This window comes from Notamacropus eugenii, chromosome 5 (assembly GCF_028372415.1).
Source record: "Notamacropus eugenii isolate mMacEug1 chromosome 5, mMacEug1.pri_v2, whole genome shotgun sequence".
Lineage (NCBI taxonomy): Eukaryota > Metazoa > Chordata > Mammalia > Diprotodontia > Macropodidae > Notamacropus > Notamacropus eugenii.
In genome coordinates, this window is record NC_092876.1 from 412,119,501 (window position 1) to 412,147,410 (window position 27,910).

Sequence of the window (27,910 nt, forward strand, 5' to 3'; positions counted from 1 at the left end):
TGTTATTTCAGATAATTTATTTAATATTGAAATTAGTTTATCTTTAAATATTTTGTAGAATTCACTTGTACAGCCATCTGGTTTTGATGCTTTTTTCTTAGGAAGCTCATTTATGGCTTGTTGAATTTCTTTTTCTACAACAGATTTATTTAGATATTTTATTTACTCTTCTGTTAATCTGGGCAGTTCATATTTTTGTATATATTCTTCCATTTCACTTAAATTGTTAAATATGTAATTGAGCAAAATAGCTTCTAACAATTCCTATAATGTCCTCTTCATTAGTAATTTATTTACCCTTTTTATTTTTGATAATCATCATTTTGTTTTCTTCCCTTTTTAAAATCATATTAATCAATGGTTTTCATAAAGCCCACTTCTAGTTGTATTTATTAATTAAATCATTTTCTTACATTCAGTTTTGTTAATCTCACCTTTAATTTTTAGGATTTCCAATTTGATGTTTAATTGGGGATTTTAAAATTTGTTCTTTTTCTAGTTGTTTTCATTGTACACCCAATTCACTGATCTGTTCTTTCTCTATTTTATTGATGTAAGTAAACATTTAGAGGTATAAATTTCCCTCTGATTACTGCTGTTCTTGCATCTCATTAAGTTTGGTATATTGCCTCATTATTATCATTCTCATTAATGAAATTATTGATTGTTTCTGTGACTTATTCTTTAACCTCCTTATTCTTTAAGATCAGGTTATCTAGTCTTCAATTAATTTTCAATTTTTGTTTCCATGGTTATTTATTAAATGTAATGTTTATTGAATTATGATCTGAAAGGATTCATTGACTGTTTCATCTTTTCTACATTTAATTTAAAAGTTTTTATGCCCTAAGATATGGTCGGTTTTTGTAAAGGTGCCATGTACTGCATTTCCTTCTGTTCTGTTTTTTCTCTCTATCTTTTTCTCTTTTTTTGCCCTATTCCCCCTCTGAAATCTAATTATTTTTCACCGCTGCCTCCCTAATCTGCATACCCTTCTAGGAGCCCCTCCCTTATCCTATCGCCTTGCTACCCTGTTTCTTTTTAATTTAAGAAGACTTTTATACCATACTATATGTATATGTTATTCCTTCTTTAATCCAGTTTCCACACTACCTGCCCTCCACCCTTTCCTCCCCTCAAGTCTAACAGTTCTTCCATTCACACCTCTTTTGTATGAGATCATTTGTTCCATTTTACCTCTTCCTACCAAATTTTATGTTTTAATCTCATCATAATCAGCTCAACTTCAACCCTTCAATCTGTGTATACTCTTTCAAACTATTCTTGTAATAATAACATTCTTAAGAGTTACAAACATTTTCCCATATAAGAAGTAAACAATTAAACTTTATTAAATATCTTATAATTAGTCTGTCATGTTTTTACCTTGTTATGTTTTTTCTGAGTCTTGTAAGTCAGATTTTCTCTTTAGTTTTGGTCTTTTCCTCAAGAATACCTGAAAATCCTCTAATTCATTAAATATTCATTTTTCCCCCTTGGAGGGTTACACTCAGCTTTGCTTAGTAGGTTATTCTTGGTTGCAAACCCAGCTCCTTTGGTCTTCAGATTGTCATATCCCATGCCTTTCAGTCTTGTCATGTAGGTGCTGCTAAGTCCTATGTTATCCTGACTGTACCTGCACAATATTTAAATTGTTTCTGGGGGTGCTCTCTTTGACCTGAGAGCTTTGAAACTTAGCCATAAAAATCCCGTGAATTTTCATTTTGAGATCTCTTTCAGGTGGTGATCAGTGGATTTTTTTGAATTTCTCTTTCAACCTCTAGTTCTAATACTTCAGGGAAATTTTCCTTAATAATGCATTTAAATATAATGCCTACACTTTCTTTTTGATCATAACTTTTAAGTAATCTAGCAATTCTTATATTATCTCTCCTTGGTCGGTTTTCTAGGTCATTTTTCTAATGAGAAATTTAACATTCTCTTGTATTTTTTATCCTTTTGATTTTGTTTTATTATTTCTTGGTGTTTATGAAATCAATAGCTTCCTCTTTTCAAATTCTGAATTTTAAGGAGATACTTTCTTCCATAAGTTTTTGATCTTTCTCCAGTTGGTTCACTTTCTTTTCATAGTTTTCTTGCTTCATTATTATTATTTCTTTTCCCAATTTTCTCTCAACCTCTCATATTTGATTTTTAAACTTCTTTTTAAGCTCTTCCAAGAATTCTTTTTAGGCTTGTGACCATTTCACAATTTTCTTTGATGTTTTATAAGTAGCATATTTGACTTCATTGTCTTCTTCTGAGTTTGAGCCCTGATCTTCTCTATCATCATAGTAGCTATCTATGGTTAGGTTATTTGTAAAACCAGGGTTTACTCGGTTTTTTTAATGGTCTTTTTCTTGGTTATTAACTTTATGTTAGGGTCAGGCTCTGCTTCTGGGATGTGGGGCATATTATCTCTGGCTTCAGGTTTCTGAGCTCTGTCTGGGGGGGGTCTTTGACTTTTTGGTTCTTCTAGTGTTCTATGATTTAAGGCCAGGTGTGGTCACTGCTCTTCCAGCTCATGCCTCAGTCTGTGAGTGATCATAGGTATGCCTCTCCTCCCTGAGCTGTGCTACCAAAGACCCGATTGCCACAGTAAAAACTCTTGCTTCCTGTGGTCTTTCCAGGCTGCAAGTGAGCACAAGCAGCAGGGGCCCACCTTTCTGCACCATACTCACCTGCATATGCTTACCCTCCCATAGCCACAACCTAGCACGGGCATCCAGCACCAGTGGAAGTCCCCCTCCCACTCTTTCGGTCTTCCCCTGATCAGCCATCAGACCTCCATACTGTGCATGGGGTAAAAGTTTTGGAAGTTAAGGCTACCCCTAGGACTTGCTGTTTGTTGATTTGGCATCTGCACTTCACTCTGGCCAGACCGCCACCACAGAAGGTTGGATCCCTCCTGACATCCTCCCAAGTTGTCTTAGGTTGCATAATTGCTTTATCCTGCCTTTTAATTATTTCTGCCACTCTAAAATTCACTTTGAGGAGTTATTTTAAGTTATCGGTAAGGGGAAGGAATTTTGGGGAAGGGATGGCTTATTCAGCCATCTTCCCACTCATATTTTTTTATAAATTACTTACAAGAACTAAGAGATTTATTGAACATTCTGAGGGCCTTCTTTCTCTAGTTTTCTTGACTTGCATGGCTACCAGTGAAGCAGGTATACTCTCCATCAATTATTCTTTTCTCCAACCATGAGAGTAGCCCATTTTTTTTCCAGTCACTTAATTATCTTGTTAACATCCTTTATGCTATATCCTGATGGACCACCTATATAGGTTATCTGTTCCTGTGCATTGTTAAGTTCACAAAAGTACTTTTTTTCTAAAATTCGTTTTAGAATGCTGATATCTGCATAAAAATCAATTAATCAGGGTCCTTATTTAACATTTATTTGAAGTTCATTACTAACAAATGGTTACAAAAAATAGAATTATGGAAATGACTAGTTAAGAACCGCTAATGGCAATGAAATAACCTGAGCAGCAGTTGCAGTTTTAAGAGAAACCTTTGGATTTTCAAATCAGTGATCTCACTGAATTAAGTGCCATTTGGGGGCCATGTTTCTGTTGTGTTTCCTTTTTAGGTCATCTCTTCCTTCCAACTTAGAAATCAAACAATTAGGAGATGGAACTGAAGGAGTATTTGCAATAACTCAGCTGGTTAAGCGAACACAGTTTGGTCCATTTGAATCCAGGAGAGTTGCCAAATGGGAGAAGGAATCTGCTTTCCCTCTGAAGGTATGAAATCACCAGACATGAGACCTTTTGGTTTTTATACTCTCTATCCTTTATGAATATAAAGGAATACTATTAGTTTTTATAAATTCAGTAATGTCTCTAAGCATTACATGACCTCATTTTAAAAATTAACTTTTTAAAAATTTCCAGTTTTTATCTAATAAAATTTAAAAGTTTTGCACAGAAAAAACTCCAGTACTACCAAAATTAAAAGAGAAGCTGGGAAAAAATACTTCCATTTAGGAAAATATGTACTGGATGATTAGAAAAAAAGATGTTTTCATTTTCTCACCTCACAAGCTAGATTCATAATATGATCTTACTGTGTGAACATGTACACACTTAAGAGTTAGGGAATAATATGGAAATAAACACTTGTGTGTCAGACATTATGCTAAGTGCTTTAAAAATATTATCTCATTTGATCCTAACAACCATTTGAAGTAGATCCCTATTTTACAGTTGAGGAAACTGAGGCAGACAGAAATTAAGTGAATTATCCAGAGTCACATATCTTTTAAGTTTCTGAGACTAGATTTGAACTTAGATCTTCCTGAATCCAGGTCCCAGTATTAGTAGGTAACTTGGTATTGAATCTTCTTCAATATGTCGCTTATGTTCATTGTGGTCCTTTTTTTTTTTTTTTTCAGATCATAATTAAAAGTGATTACTTGGTTTTGCATAGTTTAGAACCACACAAGGAAGACCGAGGAGCTTCTCCCTGATAGCATATTTGCTTTACTAAATGTGTGTTGAATCACATAGTTGTTCTATACCTAGCAGAGCATTAGTTCAATCTGAGTTTCTGTGAATTCTTGCTAATTTATATTCTAGTCGTTCTATACCAGTTTTTCCTCCAGATTTGTAACCCTAGGAGTCATTCATTCATTTCAGTTAATTCATCATTGATGAGGCACCTATTATGTTCTAGGCACTATACTAGGCATTAAGGATACAAAGACAAAAATGAAATAGTTCTTGGGGGAATTTATATTCTGTTGGGGGCAAGGAGGGAAGGAAGCAGGAGAGGATAGATTTAACATGTAGAAAGATAACTAAGTTTGAAATTCAAAGTAATTTCAAGAGGGAGAAAGTATTAATACCTAAAGATAGTTGTGGGGAATAAAAAAAAACAGCTTCATGTGAGTGGTACCTTTGAAGAACTCTATAAGGCAGACATACAGTCCAGAGGCAGGACGTAGACTGTTGTATAGGGAAGAGCTAGTATGAAAATTTGACTGGGACAGAGAGTAGCTGGAAGGGAGTGAAATGAAATTAGGTTGCAAATATAGGTGGGACCAAGTGATAGGGAGGCCCTTCAATGCTAGACTAAGAGTTTCTATTCTATCCTAGAAGCACCAAGGAATCATTAAGTGTAGGAGATAAAAGATAGACCTGCTCCCAAAGAGTTCACATTCTGATTGGAAAGACTATATGTAAATAGGTAAATACATGATGTATAAAGTATAGGTTTAAGGTAATTTAAGAAGGAAAGTTACCAGCAGCTTGTGGGGCCATTTAAGGTGAGATTTGAGCTGAATTCTAAAGGAAGCTAGGAAGACTGAGAATTGTAGGGGAGGGAGCAGAACTTTCCTCTCGTGGGGGTTACCCAGAGCAAAAGCACCAAGATGAGATCTGTAGTGTCATGTGTTAGGAAGAGCAAATAGGTCACTGTAGCCAGATCAATGTGTGCATGCATGTGTGTGCGTGTATGTGCGTGTGTGTGTGTCTGTAGTCATGGGAGATGGGGAAGGGGGAGGGAGGAATAAAGTGTAAGAATACTGGCTAAATAAAAAGGTGTCCAGTAGTGAAGGGCTTTACATGCCAAACAGAATCTTATATTTTGATCATGAGGGTAATAGGGAGCTAGTGAAGCTCCGTGATCAGAGGAGTTAACATAGTCACACCTAAACTGTAGAAAATCAACATAGCAGCTGAATAGAGGATTCACTGGAGTGTGGAAAGATTCAAGACTGGGAGACCAACCAGAAAGCTACTGCCACAGTTGAGGAGAGAGGTGACGAGGTCTCACATCAGGTCACAGTTGTGTGAGTGGAGAAAAGGGCTTCATGTACAAGAGATGTTGATTCTGGGAGCCTCTCTTCTGTAAACGTTTTTAGGGCTTCTAACCTTGCCTCTCCCGCTCAAGACTAGACTCTCCAGTTTTAAGTAGAACTATGATTTCATCAATGTGGTACTTCCTTTAATGATGCAGACTGTAATACATCCATGCCTTATAATCCTGTGAAATTTTCATTTATAGGCTTCCAAAAACTCCTCCCCAGCACAATAGAGATCTTTTTCTTGTGTTCTTTTAATATTCTGTAGTGACTTGTAGCGCTCCTAACTGTATATCTCTCAACATTTGCCCTTATCACATGACTAATCTACCTCTCCAATCATGCATTTCTTGGATTTTAGCTTATATTCCAATTCTTGTGTACAAATCATTATTGATCAAATGTTCGCTACCTATCTATGCCCAGCATACATCTCTCCTTTACTTTTGGGTATTCTTGCATTTTTTTTTATTCTATAAGAATTTAAAGAGAAAGCATGGCTAATTTGTCTGAAAAATATCTGGATGATTTAGTGAATTGCAAACTTGTTATGAGTAAGCACTGTGCTATGGCAGCCAAAACAGCTAATGCAGTGTCAGGCTTAATTAAGAAAGACATAGTGGCCAGAACTAAGGAGGTAATGATTTTTCTATGCCCTACCTTGGTCAGACCACATCTGGAGTATTGTGTTCAATTTGGGGTGTTACGTTATGGGAATGAGATTGATGAACTAGAGGGTATTCAGAAGTAGGTGGTAAGGATAGTGACAAAATTGGGGATATTCATCCCAGTGAAGAGAGGACTTGGGAAACATGATAGCTTTCATCATGTATGTGAAAGGTGTGGAAGAGGCATTAGACTCGTTTGACCCTAGTGGAAGGAATCATATTCATTCAAAGGTGAATGGTATAAAGTGAGATATAGGTTAGATATGAAGAAAAACTTTCTAACAATTAAAACTATCCAAAATGGTTTACTTTGGGAAGTGGGGCCATCCCTTCCTTGTCATACTCCTACCTCCCCTATCCCATTACACAAAGAGACTGAATGATTATTTGTTGAGGACATCGTAGATGTCATCCTCATAATGGGTGTGCTTTTTGGATTCTTCCTAACCCAGATATTCTGTAATTCTGAGAGCATGGCGTGCCATAGTTTGTAGACATAAAGTTTTGGTATTTCCCGGATTAATTTATCCTGCTCTTTTCATCATACTGAATTCTACTCCATTGTCCATATATAGTGAGTGCCATTCCATTTTAAGTAGGTATACTGTTAAATTAGCTAGTAAGCTCCCAGCCAGCTGTATACCATTCATAATTTGGGCATTTTTCCTATATTTGAGGTTTTCTATGTTCATTGTTAGGCCAATTTATTTTGAATGAATTTAATGAATTTCATTAAGGAGTAGAATGTGCTAATCCTAACTCAGGCTGGTCCCCTGGTTATTTAGGTCCAGTATTAGAACAGATAAAGACCCTGGCCAGTCATCCAGCCATCAGTACAACAAGGTTTACTTAACCAGGAAGAATACACACTCAGCCCTTGTAGACAACCACATTACACCAGACACACTGAAATATGTCTGCTCAGCAGGGCAGGGTGTGGTGACTTGCTGGCCTTGAGACATCTGCCTAGTCTAAAGGACTCTGACTCTAAGTAAGTCAGCATTTTTATGCTCATAGGTAGAGAAGCCATGTCACTATGGTCTCAGGCCATCAGAAAGCTCTCAGCAGCTAGAAACTTGAGCTCTGCTCCCTCTGGGCCAATCTTGGGAACAGCTTTCTTAACTATTTGGAGAGTAAGTAGCCTAACATGGCATGGTTAGGGAACACCATTCTATCCTGTTCCACTTCTCTATGCAAGGTCCTCAAGGAATTTTCATTATGTAATTTAAATGGACTAGGGGCATAACTGCATAGCCCTAACCTCAGAGATACCCATCAGTACTAAAAGAAAAAGGAAAAAAAACTAAAGTAGGAATATAGGAAAAACAAAAAAAACAAAAAACTCGGTGATACTCTAGATGAGCGACTAAATGTGATTAAAACTAAAACTAAAAGCTTTGCCTCCCTGCTTTTGAAGAACCACATCCTAGAACTCAGTGATAAGGGCTGTCACACTGGGTCTCTTGATGAACAGGAACAAAGACAAGAACAGCAGAGATGCAGGACAGATAATGACACTCGTCAGTTACTTTTTTCACAACTGAAGTTCATCTGTAATGAAATATCTAAGTGGTCATTATGCTTCTGCGTACATGCTGTCTTGGTGCCAGTGTTGATAATAAGAATAGCCCTGTACCAACAACCCCTCATTATTTCTTAGCCTAACAGCCAGGAGTCCTCCCTGGGAGCCCCAGTGGGAAAATACCAAATTTCTGCTGTTTAAGAGACCAGGGGTACTTCCTTCTCTCAGAGTACTTGGATAAGGCCTCTCATTCTCTTTCATCCAAGATTCACGATCACCAGGTCAGTAAGACAGTCTCCTTTATTCCTGGTAAATACACATTTACTATTATTATGATCCAATAATTTTACACATACCCCTGTGCTATAAGAAAACAAGGCATTTTTCTATCATTCTTAGTTCCCCCAAGCCCTTTCTTGGGAAAGAATTGTTCAAACCATCCTAGAGGAAAGTTTTGATACCAGCCAAATGAGGGGAAGCTGAGCTGTTTGCCTAGGGTATATAGACCCTTCAAACCTTGAAGTCTGGGTAACTGCATTGGGGAAGGAATAAGGAAGGACTAAAAGAGGAACTATATCCAAAATTTTTATCTTTCTGGAGATTGGATCCAAGAAACTCCCAAGCTAGGGAACCCTTTCCCTTCTTAGGGTAGCATTGATTTATCACTGGTATGGGTTCTTGAAAGTGGGACACTTGTCCTTATCAGTCATAGACATAATGTCAATTAGTTAACTTTTACTAAGTGCCTACTCTGTGCCATCCTGGTGCAGCTAGGTACCATAGTGGATAGAGTGCCAGGTTTGGAGTCAGGAAGACTCATCTCCCTGAGTACAAATCTGACTTCAGTTGCTTGCTACCTATGTGACCCTGAGCAAGTCACTTAATCCTGTTTGTCTCAGTTTCCTCATCTGTGAGGTGAGCTGGAGAAGAAATGGCAAACCACTTCAGAATCCTTGCCAAGAAAACCCCAAATGGGGTCATGAAGAGTGAGATATGATTGAAAAAGTGACTGAACAACAATATGTGCTAGGCATCGTGTTAAGTACTGGGGATACAAATAAAAGGGAAAGATGATCTCTGCCCATGAGGAGTTCATAATCTAATGGGGAGATGACAAACAAATAGGTACAAACAGACTATATACAGAGTGTGTGTGTTGGTCCTTCATTACCAAATAAGACCATGCCATCAGAAAAATAATGACATGACTTGCACTTGATTTTATTTTGAGTGAGGGAGGGCTGTGTAGGTCACCAGCCTCACTTCTCTTCCAGAGCCATCTGAATCCAGTAACCAGATATTCATCAGGATGAGGCAGTTGGGGTTAAGGGACTTGCCCAAGGTCACACAGCTAGTGAGTGTCAAGTGTCTGAGGTGAGATTTGAATTCAGGTCCTCCCGACTCCTGCACTGCTGCACCACCTAGCTGCCCCTATATCCAGGGTAAATAGGAAATAATTAGTAAGGAAGGCACTGGAATTGAGAGGGTTTGGGTGCATCTCCCTGTCAATGAGATTTTAGTTGAGCTTAAAGAAAGCCAGGGAAGCCCATAAATAGAGATGAGGAAGGAGAACATTCCAGGGACAATCAGAGAGAATACTTGAAACTGAAAGATGGAGCGCCTTGTTCATAGATCAATAAAAAGGCCAATGTCACTGGATCAAAAACTATGTGGGAGGGAGTAAAGTATAAGAAGACTGGAAAGGAAGGGGCTAGGTTATGAAGAGTTTTGAATGCCAAACAAAGCATTTTGTATTTGATTCTGGAGGTGATAAGGAGCCAGTGGAGTTTAATGAGTATGGGAGTAACATGTTTGGACCTGTGCCTTAAGAAAATCCCTGGTGGCTGAATGGAGTATGAATTGAAGTGTTGAGAGACATGAGGTAGGCAAACCCACTGGCAAGCTATTGCAATAGTCCTGGTATGAGGTGATGAGGACCTGTACTAGGTGGTGACAGAAAAGAAAATTTGACATATTTGGAGATGTTGCAAAGGTAAAATCAACAGGCTTTGGTAGCAGATTGGATATAGGATGTAACAAATAGTAAGAAGTCGGGAATGATACCTATATTGTGAGCCTGAGGGATTGAAGGGAGGGAATAAGGAAATAAAAGGAGTTCTGTTTTAACTGGATATCTAGTTCAAGATATCTTAAAGGCAATTGGAGATGGAAGCTTGGAGGTCAGCAGAGAGAGATTGGGGCAGCTACGTGGCTCAGTGGACAGAGTGCTGGGCCTGGAATCAGGAAGACTCTTCTTCCTAAATTCAAATCTACTCACTCACTAGCTGTGGGACTCTGGGCTAGTTACCTAATCCTGTTTGCCTCAGTTTCCTCAGTGGACAGAGTGCTGGGCCTGGAATCAGGAAGACTCTTCTTCCTAAATTCAAATCTACTCACTCACTAGCTGTGAGATTCTGGGCTAGTCACCTAATCCTGTTTGCCTCAGTTTCCTCATCTGTAAAATTTGTTGGAGAAGGAAATGGCAAACCACTCCAGTATCTTTGTCAAGAAAACCCCAAAAGAGGTCATAAAGAGTTGAATCCAACTGAAAAATTACTAAAACAGAGAGATTGGGGCAGGAAAGGTAGATTTGAGAATCATCAACATAAAGGTAGCAAATTAAATCCATGGAAGCTGATGAGATCACCAAGTGAACCCTGAGGGACACCAATTAGAGTATCTGAAAGAGGATCTAGAAAAAGAAACTGGAGTGGTCAGGGAGGTAGGAGGAGAACTAGGAGAGAGTGGTATCCCAAAAACCTAGAGAGAAGAGGATCAGGGAAAAGAGAGTGACAAAAAGCAGCGTCAGAGGCTGAAGAGAGGTCAAGGAGAATGACTGTTGAGAAAAGGTCATTGGATTTGGCAACTAAGAGATCATTGGTAACTTTGGAGGGAGGAGTTTCAGTAGAATGATCAGGTCAAAAATCAGACTTTAAGGGGTTAAGAAGAGAGTGAGAGGGGAGAAAGTAGAGACACCTACTAGGGATGGTATTAATTAGTAGGGGCAAACCTCTTGTCCTAAGATGGCATAAAAGTCTCATTTTGCCAGTAGAGGGTGTTAGTAGAGTACCCACCTATAACGCCAATGTGATACCCATAGCAGCTGCTACAAATATACATGTGTATCTCCATGCTTGGTTTGCAAAATATAACAAACTCTCTTCCTCCAAGACCATTTGAAACATCGCTATTGGGATAGCAGTAGGCAAGATTTAGTAAGGTACTCATTACCAATCCAAGGAACGCCAACATTTCTCTCCATCAAGCCTCTCTGTGAGCAAGTTCCCCTAGGCAACTTTCTCTATCTCTGTCTCTGTCTCTGTCTTTGTCTCTGTCTCTGTCTTTCTGTCTCTCTCTCTGTCTAGTACAATATATACTGTTTTCAATCAAAGATTCTGCACTTCATTGGCTTGATGCAAAAAAGGTATGGGAATCCCTGTGGCCCCGAGTCTAATTGGCTCTATGCCAGGGCTCCATGTGAGGCCTATTAATGGGTGGGGAACATCTTATATTCCTTTAACCTTGCACCTAACTGATAGGCAGGCAGCTCAAGACAGCATTCTCCTTATTTAGATGGATTCCTTACCCCTACACCCAGCACAACATGCCTACGTGGTTCTCATTGTCCACTTTGGCAGAGGACCCACCAACCAAGCTCTGTTGTTCCCATGATGCCTTCATCCTAGTTATTTAGTTGAGCAAAGATCACATGTCTCTGATGGTGACTTACATGCTTCACAAATAACCATATGCAATAGGAATTACTGGCAAAAATCTTTCATTGATACTGACTCGATTGTTTAGGTTCCAGACCACTTGAACAGGTCTATGGCCACTATCCAGGAATCAGTAGATATAAATATTTTATCTTATCCATCCCTCAAAAGCTAACCATGTGGCCTGTGGCTCAGTCCATTGTAAGGACTTGTTGGTACTCCATTCCCCAGAGTATCTCCTGTTACCAGATTAATAGCTACTTGAATTTGTCTCTTGTAGAGGACAGAACCATTAGTAAACCAGGCAAAATGGTGCTTCTCAAGAGCTCATTAGGTGGAAGCCCATTGGAGGAGACAGAGTTTCTGTCTATCTTCAGATAGGTCTGAACAGGAGATCTCAACCTCAGGCATATCTTGTTAAGAGCACTGGGATCTGAACAATTATGATTTTGAATGTACTATTTTTTATTTATTGATAGAGACTTCCTGTCTCCTATCAGTCTTCCTTTACCACAGTCATAATGGGCAGCTCTGAACGAAGAGTGCTATGTGACCTTGCACCATCTGTTTACTAGCAACTAGGTCCTAGTAATAGATAAAACAACTGCTTTTCTAAATTGACATAGTGAATAGATGCTTTTGGAAACTTGTAGCTCCCAAAGTCCTACAGTTGCTTATTTTGGTCCCCTCTTAGTGCTTGCCAAAGGGTTCATTCACCCTGGTCTTTATGAATAGAGGCTTCCAAAAATATGGGCCCTATAGAGTCATAAGGCTCCAGACTGAGAGACTTCTTGGATGGTCCAGTTTAGATCTAGGGTTGTACCCTGTTTTGGGTCCCATTCAAAAGAGGCAGAGATGAGTGTGGGAGCCACTGAATGCAGACCATCAGAATACTTGGGGTTGGGGGGAACAGAATGTAATTTTTCTGAAACATGAAAAGTCCAGTAGATCTCATGAGGAAGCAAATGGATTGCTCCTAGAATCCTCTGAGTTTTCACCACCTACTGTATTCCCCAAAATTTGACTGAACTAACTGGACCCTGGATTTTCTTTATGTTGACTTCTCACCCTTTGTCCCTCGTATGGGCCACAGTGAAATCTAAGGCCTCTGCTACCGCAGCCTTATTTAACCCTGTTAACATTGTGTCATTAATGTATTGTTATATATTAATGCCCTCAGGATGGAAGGTCTCACCTTCAGGTCTCTGTCCACCAGAAGGTAACAGCCTGAGGGAGAGAGCTCAAGTGTCCTTGGAGAAGGATGGTAAAGGTATATTTGACTCCTCAGGCTCTCAACTACTCAGGAATGAAAAAGAAAGCACTGATTAAGGCCACTAGTGCCTGAGGCCCCTAGGAAGCAGAGTCAGCAGCTAGGTACATGAGACTTAGCCACTTTACCAATTAAGTCTTAGGGACAGCTTCCATGGCTTTTAGTAAAAGAACTACCCTAACCTTACACCTGTTGTTCAGTCATTTCAATCATGTCCGATTTTTTGTGATACCATATATGGGGTTTCCTTGGCAAAGACACTGGAGTGGTTCTTGCCCTTTCCTTCTCCAGCTCTTTTTTTTTTTTTTTTAAACACATGAAGAACTGAGGTAAACAGGGTTAAGTGACTTACACAACTACTAAGTGTCTGAAGCCAGATTTGAACTCAGAAAGATGAATCTTCCTGGTTCCAAGCCCAGTGCTCTATCTACTGTGCCACCTAGCTGCCCTTAACCTTTAATGGAGGGGGTGGAAAGTAACTTGAGTTTTTATCACACAGTAGTTCTATAATGTGTAGAGGTGAGATGCAGTCACCCCAGTTTTGTGTGCAAATGAGAACATTTGGAAGAACTTACCATTAAGGGATAAGCTCTTCTATTTGAACTTTATGCAACACATCCTCCATGACCTGGTGAGAGTATCATGCTTGATCTGTTGTTTGACAGTGCTAGTCAAAGAATCATTGAGCAAAAGCATCTCTGATTGCATCTATTAAAAGATATTATATAATCTTAATATATTCCTGAGAGATATTTTCTTGGAGCAAAGTCTCTGGAGCTGCAATCTTCTCTACCAAGTTAAATGCTTCTTAATAACCAACAAATTAATATAAACAAAAATTAGCAAAAAAATTAATATGATATAATCTTTATTCTCTAATACTTTGCCTGACTATGAAGATATGGTCCACTAGAAATCATATGCAGAAGGATAACTTTAGTGCATGTGTAGATAATTCCCTTAAAAATTTTATAAAACTAAAAAAGTGGAGTACTGCATGGAGTAGTTATTGATGTCCTCTCATCTCACTTTCTTTTTTAAAATGATAATATTATCTTTAATTCTTTCCAATTATTGAGTATCCTACCCTCTTAAATACCTGGAAAATCATTTATTCAGTGCTTTGAGAACTGAAACATAGCCAGAATGGACCTTTTCTATGTGTTCTTCTGGTTTCACTGTTCTACTTTATTTCATTTTTTCCACTGTTTTTATGTCATTTCCTTATATCTCCAACCTACCATCACCACTATAAATATACTCTATCCTCTTTTGAAGCCTCCCATATAACATGAAAAAAGATAAGTTAAACTGATGAACAAAGCTCATGAGTCTGATAATTTAGGCCATATTCCGTGCCCTTAGTCCCTCTAATAAGAAGAGGTATGTGTGTTAGTTACAGCCTTTTTTTTTTTTGAAACCTAGATTGTTCTTTGCAGTTAATGTGAATTCAAGTGCCTTTTAGTATTTAAAAAAAAATATTGTAATGGTCTTTGCTTTTTATCATGGCATAAAAATCTAACCAAGTTTGCTTCAATGTTGTCTTCATCATTTTTAATGGCACCATTGTATTTATTATTCTCCTATTCTTTAATTAGGGGGCACCCACTTTGTTGCCAGTTTTTTTATGCCATAAAGACTACAGCTAAGAATATTTTTCTTGTGTATGTGTGATGGCAAGCAAAGTGGGATCCTTTGCTGTTTTTGTTTTAGTATAACCAAGTGCCTCTGATTGAATCCTGCCTTTATCAACCAAGAGTCTTTACTAGGAGTACAGTACAGAAACAAGAGTTTCTTTAACTAGAAATAGTATATGTATTTGTATTGTTAATGTGATTAAAGATCTTCCTCACCCATTAATGGGCCTGGACTGGAAGTGTTTTATTTGGCCAGATGAGACTCTGGGCAACTGCTAAGGAGCCCCTTGGCTTTGAAAACCTAAATATCTGTGCTTCCCTCTCTGGTAACTATTGTCAGACAGTTGGACCTGTCTGTTGATTTGTGATATATGTATTGATTATAATCAGACAGCTGGAAGCCATGTCTGTTGATTTTTGATTTCTCTTTTCTCTGTATTTTCTCTGAAGTTCAGGGTGCTGACTTTTCCCCCTGAACTAGGTGACTTAGAGATACGTGCTTGATTAAAGGTGATTGTTAACCCCTCAAAAGTTGCCTTTCCTTTTATAAATGCAGATCTAAGAATCTGTGCAGCAGGCCCCCCTCTGAATGTTGGGGTGCTTATTGATACAATATGGGAGTTCTCTTTTTTTCAAACAAGTTTCAATTTTTGTTGATATCTTTTGTTTTTAACATGGCATCACATCTGAATGATTTCTCCCTGCCTCCTTCCCCAGTGCCTTTTAACAAGGAATAAAAAATAAAGAGGAAAGAAAAGTAAGACTAACCTATACAATATAGTCATTATGCAGTGATCCATATCTGTGGTGCCTAGTTCTGCAAAGAAGGGAAGGAGGTCGTAAGGTCATAGAGTCAGAGCTAGACAGGACCTCAGGGGCTAAATGGTTCAGTGATCTCCTTGTCTGGGATGAGGAAGCTTGAGGTGAAATGAGTTGTTAAGGTAGTTAGCAACAGAAGAGGGATCTGAATTCAAGTTGTCTGACTCTACAGCTAGCACTTGTTCCATGACACAATTAATACTGATCATCATATAATGTTTGGTTTCCTTCTTTCTTTCCATTATTTCCATTTACGTTATTGTCTTCATCGTGTGTGTTCCTTCCTAGGTCTGCCCACCTCACTCTGTTTCAGATCACAGTTCCTCCCAGATGTCTTTTAAGTTCTTCATATTCATTGCTTGCATATTATTTTTATGCCACAGTTTATCTAGCCATTCTTCTAATTAAATTAACATCTACTTTGCTTCTAGATCTTTCCTTCTACAAAAATGCTTCTATGAATGTTTTTTTGTTTGTTATATATAGGATTATTCTTCTTTTCCCCCCTTGATCTCCTAGGTGGCCAGCAATGGAATTTCTGAGTCAAAACACGGATATGTTAACTACTTGCTTAACCTAATTCCACAGTGATTGGATTAAATGAATTAGTGTGACTGTCTTTACACTCTTGCGGTATCAACTATGCCCACCTCTCATAATCTTTGCCAATTTGTTGGGTGTGAGAAGAAATCTCAGGCTTGCTTCGATTTGGATTTCTTTTATTATTAATCATTTGGAATAGTCTCTTTTGCTGTTAAAAGTTTGCATTTCTTTTTGACAACTGTTGATGCCTATTTTTTAACCATATATACATTGAATAATGATGCTGGGGACTTTTCTTCTCATTATTAGTGAAGTGTCTGGGTAAAAGGGTATCAACAATTGAGTAACTTTTTTTCCCCTAGTTCCAAATTGTTTTCCAGAATGGTTGTACCAGTTCATAATGCCACAGTCAGCGAGTCAGCGTGCCTGTCTCACCACTCTTCTCTTCAATGGGTTTCTAATGAATTTCTTCTAGTTTGAGGTAATTCCTCAAGGTTGTCTGAGTTTGTATTTCTTTGATTATTAATGATTTTAGGAGGTTATTGTTAATTTATATTCCTCCCTTTGAAAAAAGCATCTATTTCTATTCCTTGATTGCTTTTCAATAACATTTTGAAGGGGTCAGATTAGAATTGTTATAATTACATTACATTCTTATCTTTATTCTTTCTGCAGTTAGGTGGCACAGTGAATAAAGTGCTGAGCCTGGAGTCAGGAAGATCTGTGTTCAAATCTGGCCTCAAATACTTAGTAGTTGTGTGACCCTGGGCAAGTCACTTGACCTCTTTTTCCTCAACTGAAATAGGGATAATAATAATACCTACTTCACTTGGGTTGTTGTAAGGATCAAATGAGATAATATTTGTGAAGAGCTTAGCACAGTGTCTGGCACATAGTAGGCACTTAGCAAATGCTTATTCTTTCCCCCCTCAAAGTTTGTATTAGTTTGTATTTTGCTTTAACTAGTCGATGTTCTGATTGCACACAATTTATTATGATATTACATGCATTCAATTAACCAGCTCTTTTCTGTATGTTAAGATATAGTGAAGTTCAATTTTGGGGTGATTTTCGGTACTTTCCATCTCCAACATCTTCCCACTCTCTTTTGAAATAAAGTATGTAACAGATTATAAGAGTAGTAAGAAACCTTTCATTTCATTCAAAAATATCCTGAATCACATTTCCTATCAAATCATATGTTGCCTTGGTTTGGAGGAGTTTTTAAAGTTCATCATAGAATTATCCTGTCTCCGCATCGTCTGCAACAGAAATTCATGCATGAAGGGCAGTCTGAATGGTCTTTTTCATATTCTGATGAACACTTCAAGATTAGATGATCAAATATCCAATGAAAATCAACTCTTTTGGGAGTTTTTTTTGGTTTAATTTACATCCATAAATAAACTTGGCCATATCCTTGATTGATTCATAGTTTCTACTTGGAGGAACAATCAGTCCTTTCCTTTTCCTATGACTTCTTTATGTTTTCTGGTTACATTCACAGTGAAAGTATCAATGTCGATATTGTTCATTTTCCTCTGAAGTATGGAAACGCTGGGCATTAGACAAGTAGGTCACATTTCAAAGTACCAATATCAAAGTTAAGGTTTATGGATGACCCAACAACTATAATATTTTTGGCACTTTCTGCCCTAAAGACTGAGACTTACTTTGCATTTTTCCTTATTCAGGAGTTTCCTGTGGTAAAAGAATGTATCACTTGCTACTGGTAATGAAACTTTGCCCTAAGTTAGTTCTTGAGCGGCAGACAGCATATTACCTAGGACGTAGAGCCACCTCCGTGGCATCATAACTTTTGTGTCTAGTCTAAGCTATGCAAATCCATCTGTGTATTACCTGTCTCATATCCTTAAATCATGGCCCTTAGGAAATTGTCTTAGCTATTTCACTTTTCATTTTTGTGCCAAGGTGTCTGTAGTATTTTTTCTTATTTATCTTAGTAAATGACCATACCATTGCCTTTCCACTTGTTAGGTTTTCCAGAAGGATGGACACTCAATTTGTTTTGATACATCCAACGAGGATGACTGCAACTGGATGATGATGGTGAGGCCAGCAGTAGAATATGAACATCAGAACTTGACTGCCTTTCAGCATGACAATGACATTTACTTCACTACCTCCCGGGACATTCCTCCAGGCACCGAGTTGCGAGTGTGGTATGCAGCTTTTTATGCCAAAAAAATGGAGAAGCCAATGCTGAAGCAGGTCTCCAATATTGTGCATGGTATGTGGGGGAATGATAGACATTTATCCCCCTTTTGGAATATATAGCCAGCCAGTATTCACTGTGCCTTTAGCTGACACCTAGCAAAGAATTCTCAATTAATAAAATAAGCTTATTTCATATATACTGGGTTAACCTTTTTAAAGAAGGGTAGGTTTTTCTCTTTGGGGTGATTTGATTTGGTTGTGACTTTTAAAAAAAATCATGGATTTGACTTTCCTGTCATTTTAAAAATGATTTCCCTGTGGAAAACTTCCATTTTTCTTCTGTCATCTGCTCTGAAAATATTTATAGTTACCTAAAAAGGGACCAGGCTAGAAAATGTTAAAGAATTAACTAAAACCAGTACTGGAAAAATCACTTAAAGTTCTAGTCCTGCTAACCAAGCAGCAATAACATTATTTTTTGCTTATTAAGGATAATATGTTGCTTTTGAAGTTTTTTCTTTATCTAGGACTGCATCTTTCATCTTTTAATTGGAAAAATTCCACTCTTATCAGCTTTGTCTTGGACTTTTTCTCACGCTTTATAAAGTACTCTGAGGCAGCTCTCAGCAATAATAGGAATATTGTGAGGGTTTGTCTGGAAAGATAATGAGTTCAGTTTTGGACTGTCTTTTAATGTTTCCAAGCCTCCAGTGAAAAGCAGTTCAATGAATGTGCAATGAAAAATAAAAAGTAAACAAATCAGTTACCCAAGAGAAGCAAGAGTGTTTTAATAAGAGTGTTTAATAACATGTGTTGTTGTTCTGTCATGTCCAATTCTCTATGACCCCATTTGGGATTTTCTATGTAGAGATACTGGAGAGGCTTGCCAGCTCATTTTACAGATGAGGAAACTGAGTCAAAAAGGGTTAAGTGACTTGCCCAGGGTCACACAGCTAGTAAGTGTCTTAAGGCCAGATTTGAATTCAAGTCTTCCTAACTCCTTGGACTCTATCCACCACACCACTTACCTGCCCATTATCAAAAGCAGATTTCTTCATTCAGGCTTCTGAGTCTAAATTTTAATCATCTAAGGCTAAAATTTGATTTTAGTTGAATTTTCAGTTTCTTCACCCTTTTTCAATGCAATATTTGCATACCTATAAATGCTGATTTATATAGATATGTTTTGCCTTATAAAATGTCCCTCTTTAGCTATCTGAAACTTCTAGGAATTGTCTTTCTGTTCTTTAAGTATAACATATGCTCTTACAGGCAGTGATGAAGTAGTGTCACTGAAGGATCAAAGGTGTGTTTTAGGAAAATTTTTCTATTTAATTGATTGAACAGGGAAACATTTAAAGGCAAGAAGATCACAGGCGACATGGTATTGTAGATAGAGTACTGAAAACGGAGCGAGGAAGACCTTGTTCGGATCTCCCCAGACACCAGCTGTATGGCCCTTGTTGAGATACTTAACTGCTCTCAGCCTCAGTTTCCTCATCTCTGAAATAAGAGGATTGAATTCAGTGACCTTTGAAGGTCCCTTATAATTTGAAATCCTATAATCAGTTAAAAGATTCAGGGAAAAAAATGTTTAGTCAAGAGAGTTTTGTGGTAGTGGTTATAGAAATGAGAAGGGAAGTAGTATTTGGGAGCTGACTCTATATGGGAGGTAAGGATTAGGAAGGAATAAAAGATGCCTTCCAAATTTCAGCTTAGGAAAGAGAGTCATGCTATCCTGTAGTCAGGGGGAAGAACTGATCTGGTGTAAAGATTCGTTTCAATTAAATTACTTGCCAAACCCCCATTACATGCAAGGCAATGTTTTAAATTTGTTGGATTTGAAATGAGTGGTATGTTTAGCACATGTAAATTAATATAACTACTAATCCATTTATTCATTCATTCAGTTAACAAGTTACATGCAAATGATGTGTATTCCCCTTTGAAATGAGAGGAATACAAATAATAAAATATTCATCTTCCCTGCTCTCACAGAGCTTACGGTTAGGCAGAAGTTAAGATGTGTATGAATATATTTTCTAAATAGAATGAGAATAGTACAGAGAAGGGCTGAATCTGGGAAGAGGTGGCACCTGAGCTGAACTCTCCGACTAGGCAGAGGTTAAAAGCACAGAGGGAGGAGAAACAAAATAAAGGCAGCTTTTTGATTAAAAAATAAATCCAGCACATTCAGCTACATGCATGCAAAATATTGCTGCAATATTCTCACTGTGACTTTTCTTTCTCTCACATGCTTTAAGAAGCCTGAGGGCATAAAAGTCACAGCTTTTTAGATTTAGAGAATGTATAATTCTGAACAACTTCTGTTTACATCAAAGTGGCTTTCTTGGTAAACGGGCATGTGAATTCTACAGAATTGCTTCAGGAACACTAATGTTGGAGGGAAGGCTCTCACAGGATCATAGATTTAGAGTTGGAAGAACTGTTAGAATCATCTAGTCCAATTTCTCATATCACAGGTAAGTTAAATGAGGCCCAAATAGGTTTAGAGGCCAGATAAATAATAAGTAGCAGCCTTAGGATTGGACCTGAGTCCTTCAGTTCCAAATCTAGTATCATTTCCACCATACCATACTGCCTCCTCATTCATTGCTTAAATGTGTCTGCTCTAAAGAAGTGGAATGGTACAAAAATGTGGTTAGAGCCTTGATTCCTTGTCTCCCTTGGGTCAAAAATCTTTGGGTTTTTACCAGTCCAATCTTAGAATCATTGGTTAGGAGATTCTTTACAGTGCCAGGGGTTTGCGGCATGCCTGACTTTTGCTCTGTCATAGTAATAAAAATACCAAAAAGCCGTGATAAAGAAAGAGTCACATCCACATATGTGTGTATAAAAAGTCACACACACACACACATAAACATATACACACATGCTATTTTGCCTTTTCTCTGATTCCTTTATGTTTAGAGTGAAAAGGGTATAGAATCTCATCTATATTTATAAATACAACCATCTTCTATAAGAAGATTTAACTGTAAAGTATACCATTTGCTGACTCTGAAGGTCAGTAATTGTCACAGTTTAACAGCCATGATCCAGACATAACCCACCCCCTCAAAGTGCACAGAGCTTTTATATGGCTCTTTGTAGCTCAGAGGGCATGAATGTCACAAACTGATCCTCAGAGGGCACTTCTTTCATTTTAATATATCGCTGACATACTGAAAAATTAAAATGGATGATTGCAGAGGAATTTAAATTTATTCAAATTTAACTTACCTAATCCCAGAATTTCACTAGCAAATTGTCGCGTGTATTACAAATGACAAGGTATCATTAGTTTACATGAGAGTTATCTGCACTATGCCTGGCTTCATTGTAGGATTAACTGATCGCTGTTCACTTTTGTTTTTGGCTTTTAGCCAGCACTGCAGAAAGCAGTGTTCCTGTTGAATCAGAGTCCAGTCAGTGGACATGTAAAGTATGTTCTTCTACCTTCCAAGAACCACAGCTACTGACTGGTAAGGCCAACAGCTACCAAGAAAAATACCCCACAAACTACTCTGATGGATTTCCTTAATAAAACCAATAATTGTTGGCATTATTACATTTAGTTCCAGAAAAACACTATACTGTATTTCTTTTTTGACTCAACTCTACTACTCCCTTAATGGTACTTCATTCCCTCTGTTGAATTATCTCCAATTTATCCTGTCTGCCTTATCTTACATAGCTGTTTTTATGCTGTCTTATTAGACTGAATTCCTTGAGAGCAGCCATTGTCTTTTGTGTTCCTTTGTATCCCTTGTGCTTAACACAGGACCTGGCACTGTCAATCAAACTGGTACTGCCTGCATACGCCTACAAAGGGCAGTGGGCAGTGTTCTCTTCCCTAGTTACCTGCTTTACTGCCTGGAATTTACTTTTCAACTAGGGTGCAGGATTTTATTGATGTCATTTCTTCCACCCGTGCAGATTCATAACTTTTCATGCTTTATCATTCTGTCTGCTTTTTATCTAAGTCTTTGCATATATCTTTCTTAGAAGACACAACCAACACACTGGAGACCTTCCTCATTCTTTCTGTATCTCTGTGTATACCAATGCAACACTCAAAGTGTCTTGCTTTTTTTAATGTAACTAACCCACCTCTTTTTGAGGTTATTCAGATCCTTATTGATATCTTTTGTGCCACTCGTGCGAGTCATCATAATGTGCTGTGGCTTACCTATGTTGATCATTTTTCTTTCTGTTCTCCTTTAAGCTAGTTTTAATTCTGCCACATCGCATTGACCAGAGAATGTTGGTATTAAAGAGATAGGATCTGGCTGCAATTTGCCACTAGCACTGTAACTGATTACAGTTATCTGAGACTTCTGTTATTAAAGATTTATTCCTTTGGTTCTTAAAGGGAAAAGTCTTCCAGGATTACTTAAATGCAGGTATCTTAAGGTGGGATAAAACTTAATTCTCTGCCTTGGCTTCTTGTTGAAACCAGGGTCCTAGGGGAATGTAACTCAGAATAACCAAATTATCCTCAGTGAAGAAACCAGGAAGGTCTGACCTGATTGAGTGATACAGAAAAAGGGATTGGGAAAGGTGCTGAGGAAAGAGATCAATCACTTAACTACACATTTTCTGCATTTTCAGAAAGATAATCTCTTGATAACTATCTATTACCTTAAGGTGATACTTAAACTGAATTAGCCATTGGGACTGGAGGTATGGAACTCATTGTTTTCTTCAGTTTGATCTGTTTCTCTCCCAGATTTTTACCCACATTCCTTTACTTTTTGCTAACTTTTGTTTTTTCTATTAAAAAAATAATCTTTATATAATGTTAATTGATGAGGTGAGAATTGTGTAATTAGAAGTCATATCATTTAAATATGGCTTTTTACCTTTTTTGTCCTCTAGGATGTGCTAGTACAGAACTGAGCTTGGAATTTAATTGTGGTTCAATCACACTGATTAGGTGGATTCTGGATCAAGAGGAAATTTCATAAAATTTCTGAGTACTTCATCTCTAAGTCATTAGAATATTTCTGGGAATGTAGAGATTTTTGTTCCTTCCATGCAAGCTTCAGGGCAGAGACATTCATGTTACTTAGAGAACAAAAATTATTACATTGATTTGAAATACCTACTTATTGACATTCTTGGCATTTAATTCCAGTCAAGATTAGGAGGAAATTTGCATCAGATTTTGACTCCATATGTTTTAGACTTTTGAACTTTGTCATTTTGTTATTTTTGTTTAGCGTGTGTGTGTGTGTGTGTGTGTGTGTGTGTGTGTGTGTATGTGTTTATATTTTAGGCAGCCAGATGGCCCAGTAGATGGAGCACTAGCCAGTTAGTTAGGAAGACCTGAGTTCAAATGCAGACTCAGACACTTCGCAGTTATGTGACCCTGGGCAAGTCACTTAACTTCTGTGATGGGGAGCTTGGTATATCATAAGGGAGGCTGTTCACTTTTTTTTTTTTTAGCATTAATTAGTTTCCTCATAAATTTTCATTACTGTCTTTTGTTTTAACATTGTCTAACTTTTCCTCTATATTGTTTCTTCCCCTACACCCAGACAACAAGTCATCCCATATATCAAAGAAATTTTTAAAAAGAAGAGGAAAAAAATCAGCAAAAATTAACAATTCACTGAAAAATAATAAAATGTGCTGCAATCTGATAAAAATCTGACAAAAATATGCAATGTTGCATATCCATGGACTGCCCACAGCTGAAAAAATATGAAGAAAAGAGTCTTCTCACATCTTTTCTTTGGGGCCAACCTTATTCTTTGTAATTTTCAGCATTCATTTCTGGTTAGCACTTCAATAGAGATATGTTGTTGTTCAGTGTGTTCATGACCCCATGTACCATAGCATGCCTATACTGTCTGTGTGGTTTTCTTGTCAAAGATACTGGAGTGGTTTTTCATTCCCTTTTCCAGTGGCAAAGAGAGGGATTAAGGAAGGCTTCCTGTAAAAGATGGGATTTTAGTTGCAACTTAGAAACCAGGGAGGTTAGTAGAGAGGAGGAAGGAAGGAGAGTGTGCCAGTGAAAATTCCTGGCGCCAAGAGATAAAATGTCTTATCTGTAAAAAATTAGGAGGCTGGTGTCTCTGGATCAGAGAGTTGGGGAGGAAGGTGTAGGAAGGCCAGAAAGGTAGGAGAGGACTGTGTTACGAAGGGTCAGAATGTCAAGCATGGCATTTTGTATTTGCTCATGGAGGCAATAGAAAGCCACTGGAGTTTAATGAATGAGGGGGTGGGTTTGGGTACGACATGATTAGATCTGTATTTTAGGACAGTCACGTTAGTAGCTGAATGAAGAATGGACTGTAGTGGGGGGAAACTAGAGCAGGCAGACCCACTAGTAGACTGTTGTAGTCATTGTGGTGTCAGGTAATGAGGGCCTGCACTAGAATAGTCTCAATGTCAGAGAAGAGAAGGGGGTGTATTAAAGAGATGTTTGGTGAAATCAACAGGGAGGCGAGGTAGTCAGAGATAGTGAGGAATCCAGGATGACTCCTCGGCTGCTAGCTTGAGAATGGGAGGATGGTGTTACCTTCTACAGTAGCAGGATAGGTAGAAGGGGAGAGGACATAAAGGGAAAGACAACAAATTTGTTTTGTGCATATTGAGTTTAAGGTGCTCGCTGGATATCTGGGTCAAGATGTCTGAAAGGCAGTTGGAAAGGAGAAATTGGAGGTCAGTAGAGCTGTTGGGTCAGTATAGGTAGATTCGAGAATCATCAGCTTAGAGATGGTAATTAAACTATGGGAGAGGGTGAGATCACCAAGTGAAGTAGCAGTATGGAGGCAGATGAGAAGAGGGCTCTCGATAGGACCCTGAGGCACACCTATGGATAAAGGGTGTGATGTGGAGGATCTAGTAAAAGCAATAGAGGAGTGGTTGTATGGGAGGAAAACCAGGACAGAATGGTGTTCCAAAAATCCAGAGAGAAGAGATTGGCAAGGAGGAGAGAGTGATACACCATATCAAAGGTTATAGAGGGGTCAAGAATGAGGATTGAAAAAAGGCCATTGCATTGGAACTAAGAGATCATTATTAATTTTGAAGAGAGGAGTTCAGTGGAACGATAAAGTCAAAAATCAGATTGTAAGGGGTTAAGAAGAGAATGAGAGGAAAGTAGAGGCATCTGTTGTAGATGGCCTTTTTGAGGGGTTTAGCTACAAAGGGCAAAAGAGATATAATGGTGGAGATAGATGGATACAATGGGGATTTTTCCAGGATGGAAAGACATGGTCAGGTTTGTAGGCAATAAGAAATGAACCAGTAGAGAGGGAGAGATGGAAAATAAGTACAAGAGGGAAGAAAGCCAAGGACACAATCTCTCTGAAGAGAAGAGAGGAGACAAGGACTTAAACATATTGGAGGTGACAATTTTGAAAGATTTGAGGAATTGACTTTCAAGATATCTGAATATAACAAATGATTGAGTGGGGGTAAGGAATCATCATATTATTCCAGCAAAAATGAGATCAAGATGATGTCAATAACCATCAGTCCGTAGTCCATAAAATCTTTTATGAGAACTATCTACGTATATATTGATAAGGGAGCAGGTAGTCTTTTGTAAATCATTTTCAACAACAAATTTTATTTATGTTGCACAATTAACTAAAAGTTGTTAGTCATTCAGTCAATAAATACTTATTAAGCTTCTACCATGTGCCATGAACTGTTTTAGGCACTGAGAATACAAAGAAAGGCAAAAGACTCTCCCTGTCCTCAAGGAGCTTATAGTCTTTGGGTGGAACAACATGTAAACAAGTGTGTATAAGCAAGCTATATACAAAATAAATTGGAAATCATCATCAGAGGAAAGTCACTAGAATGAAGAGAGTTTGGTAAAGGCTCCCTATAAAAAGTGGAATTTTTACCTGGGACTTGAAGGAAACTAGAGAAGTGAGGAGGGAAACTATTCCAGGCCTATGGGACAGCCATTGAAAATGCCAAGAGCTAAGAGATGGAGTGTCTTGTTTGAGAAATAACAAAGAATCCAATGTTACTGGATTGCAGAGTATGGGGTGCATAATGTATAAGAAAATTATAAAGGTAAGGGTAGTTTGAAGTACCAAGCAGACGATTCTATATTTGACCCTGGAGGTGACAGGGAGTCACTCATAAGCAGACCTGCACTCAAGAAAGATCACTTTGACATCTGAATGGAGGATGGCCTGGAGTCAAGAGACATTTGAGGCAGGGAACAACCTGGGAAGATGGGGGGTACCCTTAATAGTGATAAGGAAGGTAGGAAGAGAGAATTTTGGGGAAAAGATAATGAATTCAGTTTTGGACATGTTGAACTTAAAATGTTTAAAAGACATACAATTTAAGATGGCTATTTAGGCAGTTGGAAAGGGTGAGACTGGTGGTTAGGACTAGATAAACAGATCTGAGAATCATCAGTATAGACATGACAATTGACCACCTAGAAGCTGAGTTCATTTGGGTCCTAAATCCTGCCTTTGATTAATCTTGTACATTTGAACCTTTTAATCAATGACTTAAAGATTTAGATGTTATGATCATCAAATTTACAGGCGACAATAGTGGAAAGATAAAGCATGTTCAATGACTTGGCCAAGGTCAGACTCATAGTATATGAAACCAAGATTTGCCTTGCAGCTATGAATAAATGAATCTCAGTGCATAACAACATCCTCATCACTTCTCTATGTCTGCATCGGGATGCTTCTCATTTATTCCCATTCATCACTCTTATACATCATAGTAGGGTCTCTTCTGTTTTGCCTTTTCTTGTTTTGTTTCATACTATTTCATAAACATTTTCACATTTTTTTATAGTTATTCATTGTGATTATACTATTGTGTTAGATTAGTGGATTCATTTTTGTTGTTTTTTTGGTTCTGTGGTTTAATTTATATAGCTCCTAAGTTAGGGAACCAAGCCCCTCCTCTTCCACCCTACCCCCCATATTTGATTAACTGGTACTTAGCAACTTAAAGTCTTCTAAAGTTGCCGGGAACACTGAGAAGTTAAGTGGCTTGCCTTGGGGTGGGACTTGGACCCAGGTAGTCCTGACCACTATGCTATACTACTTCTTATTAATATACAACAATTTATTTAACCAATCCCCTATTATTGGACTTTTAGATTGCTTAGATTGCAATTTTTTGGTAATTACCAGTAATGCTGCAATAAAGATTATAGAGGAGATAATTCTTTTTAAATAACAGTTTTCGGGCTTATTCACAGTAACCAACATTCATCTTGTACCTATGAAAAGCACAAGAGAGTCTGTCAAATACCTTGCAGAAAATCAGGTTATATTATGTCTCTAGCAGTTCCTTGAGGGAACCATTCTAGAAATCCTTTCCAAAAGGGAATTAGGTTAGACTGCCATGACTGTATTGGATAAAAACAACATGATCAGAAGGAACAATTTGATTGTGATCACTATTTCCTTTTCTAGATATTAAGTTGTTACCATTGTAATAATACTTTCTAGAATTTTACAGCAAATTTTAGTCCTATACTCTTAGTATAGGACTCTTAGTCCTATAGTTTTTGGATTCCATTGTCTTGCCTTCTGATAAATGAGTCAACACTTGACCTTTTTGAATCCTGCAGCGCATCTCTCCTGTTTGTTGAGGACCTCATGTTTATTTAATATTTTGCTTCCAGATTTCACTAGTCCTTCCCTTTCTTTTCGGTGTAACATTTTTCTAACCACTTGACACAGGTCAGAATTTCTCTTTGCCTTTTTAGATCCTTTTCCTCCTTTGTTTTTATGT

At 37.9% G+C, this 27,910-nt stretch overlaps 1 protein-coding gene across 4 annotated transcripts in view; it reads left to right on the top strand.

The window, feature by feature from the left end:
- Positions 1-27,910, top strand: part of PRDM15 (PR/SET domain 15) — a 171,578-nt gene that overhangs the window by 36,808 nt on the left and 106,860 nt on the right. For 2 of the 4 annotated variants that reach the window (XM_072614748.1, XM_072614746.1), the window contains exons 4-6: positions 3,597-3,750; positions 17,984-18,236; positions 21,550-21,648. In XM_072614748.1, the coding sequence (XP_072470849.1) occupies positions 3,597-3,750; positions 17,984-18,236; positions 21,550-21,648 (506 nt within the window). The remainder of the gene's footprint in view (positions 1-3,596; positions 3,751-17,983; positions 18,237-21,549; positions 21,649-27,910) is intronic. The other 2 variants (XM_072614747.1, XM_072614749.1) reach the window with 1 other exon arrangement.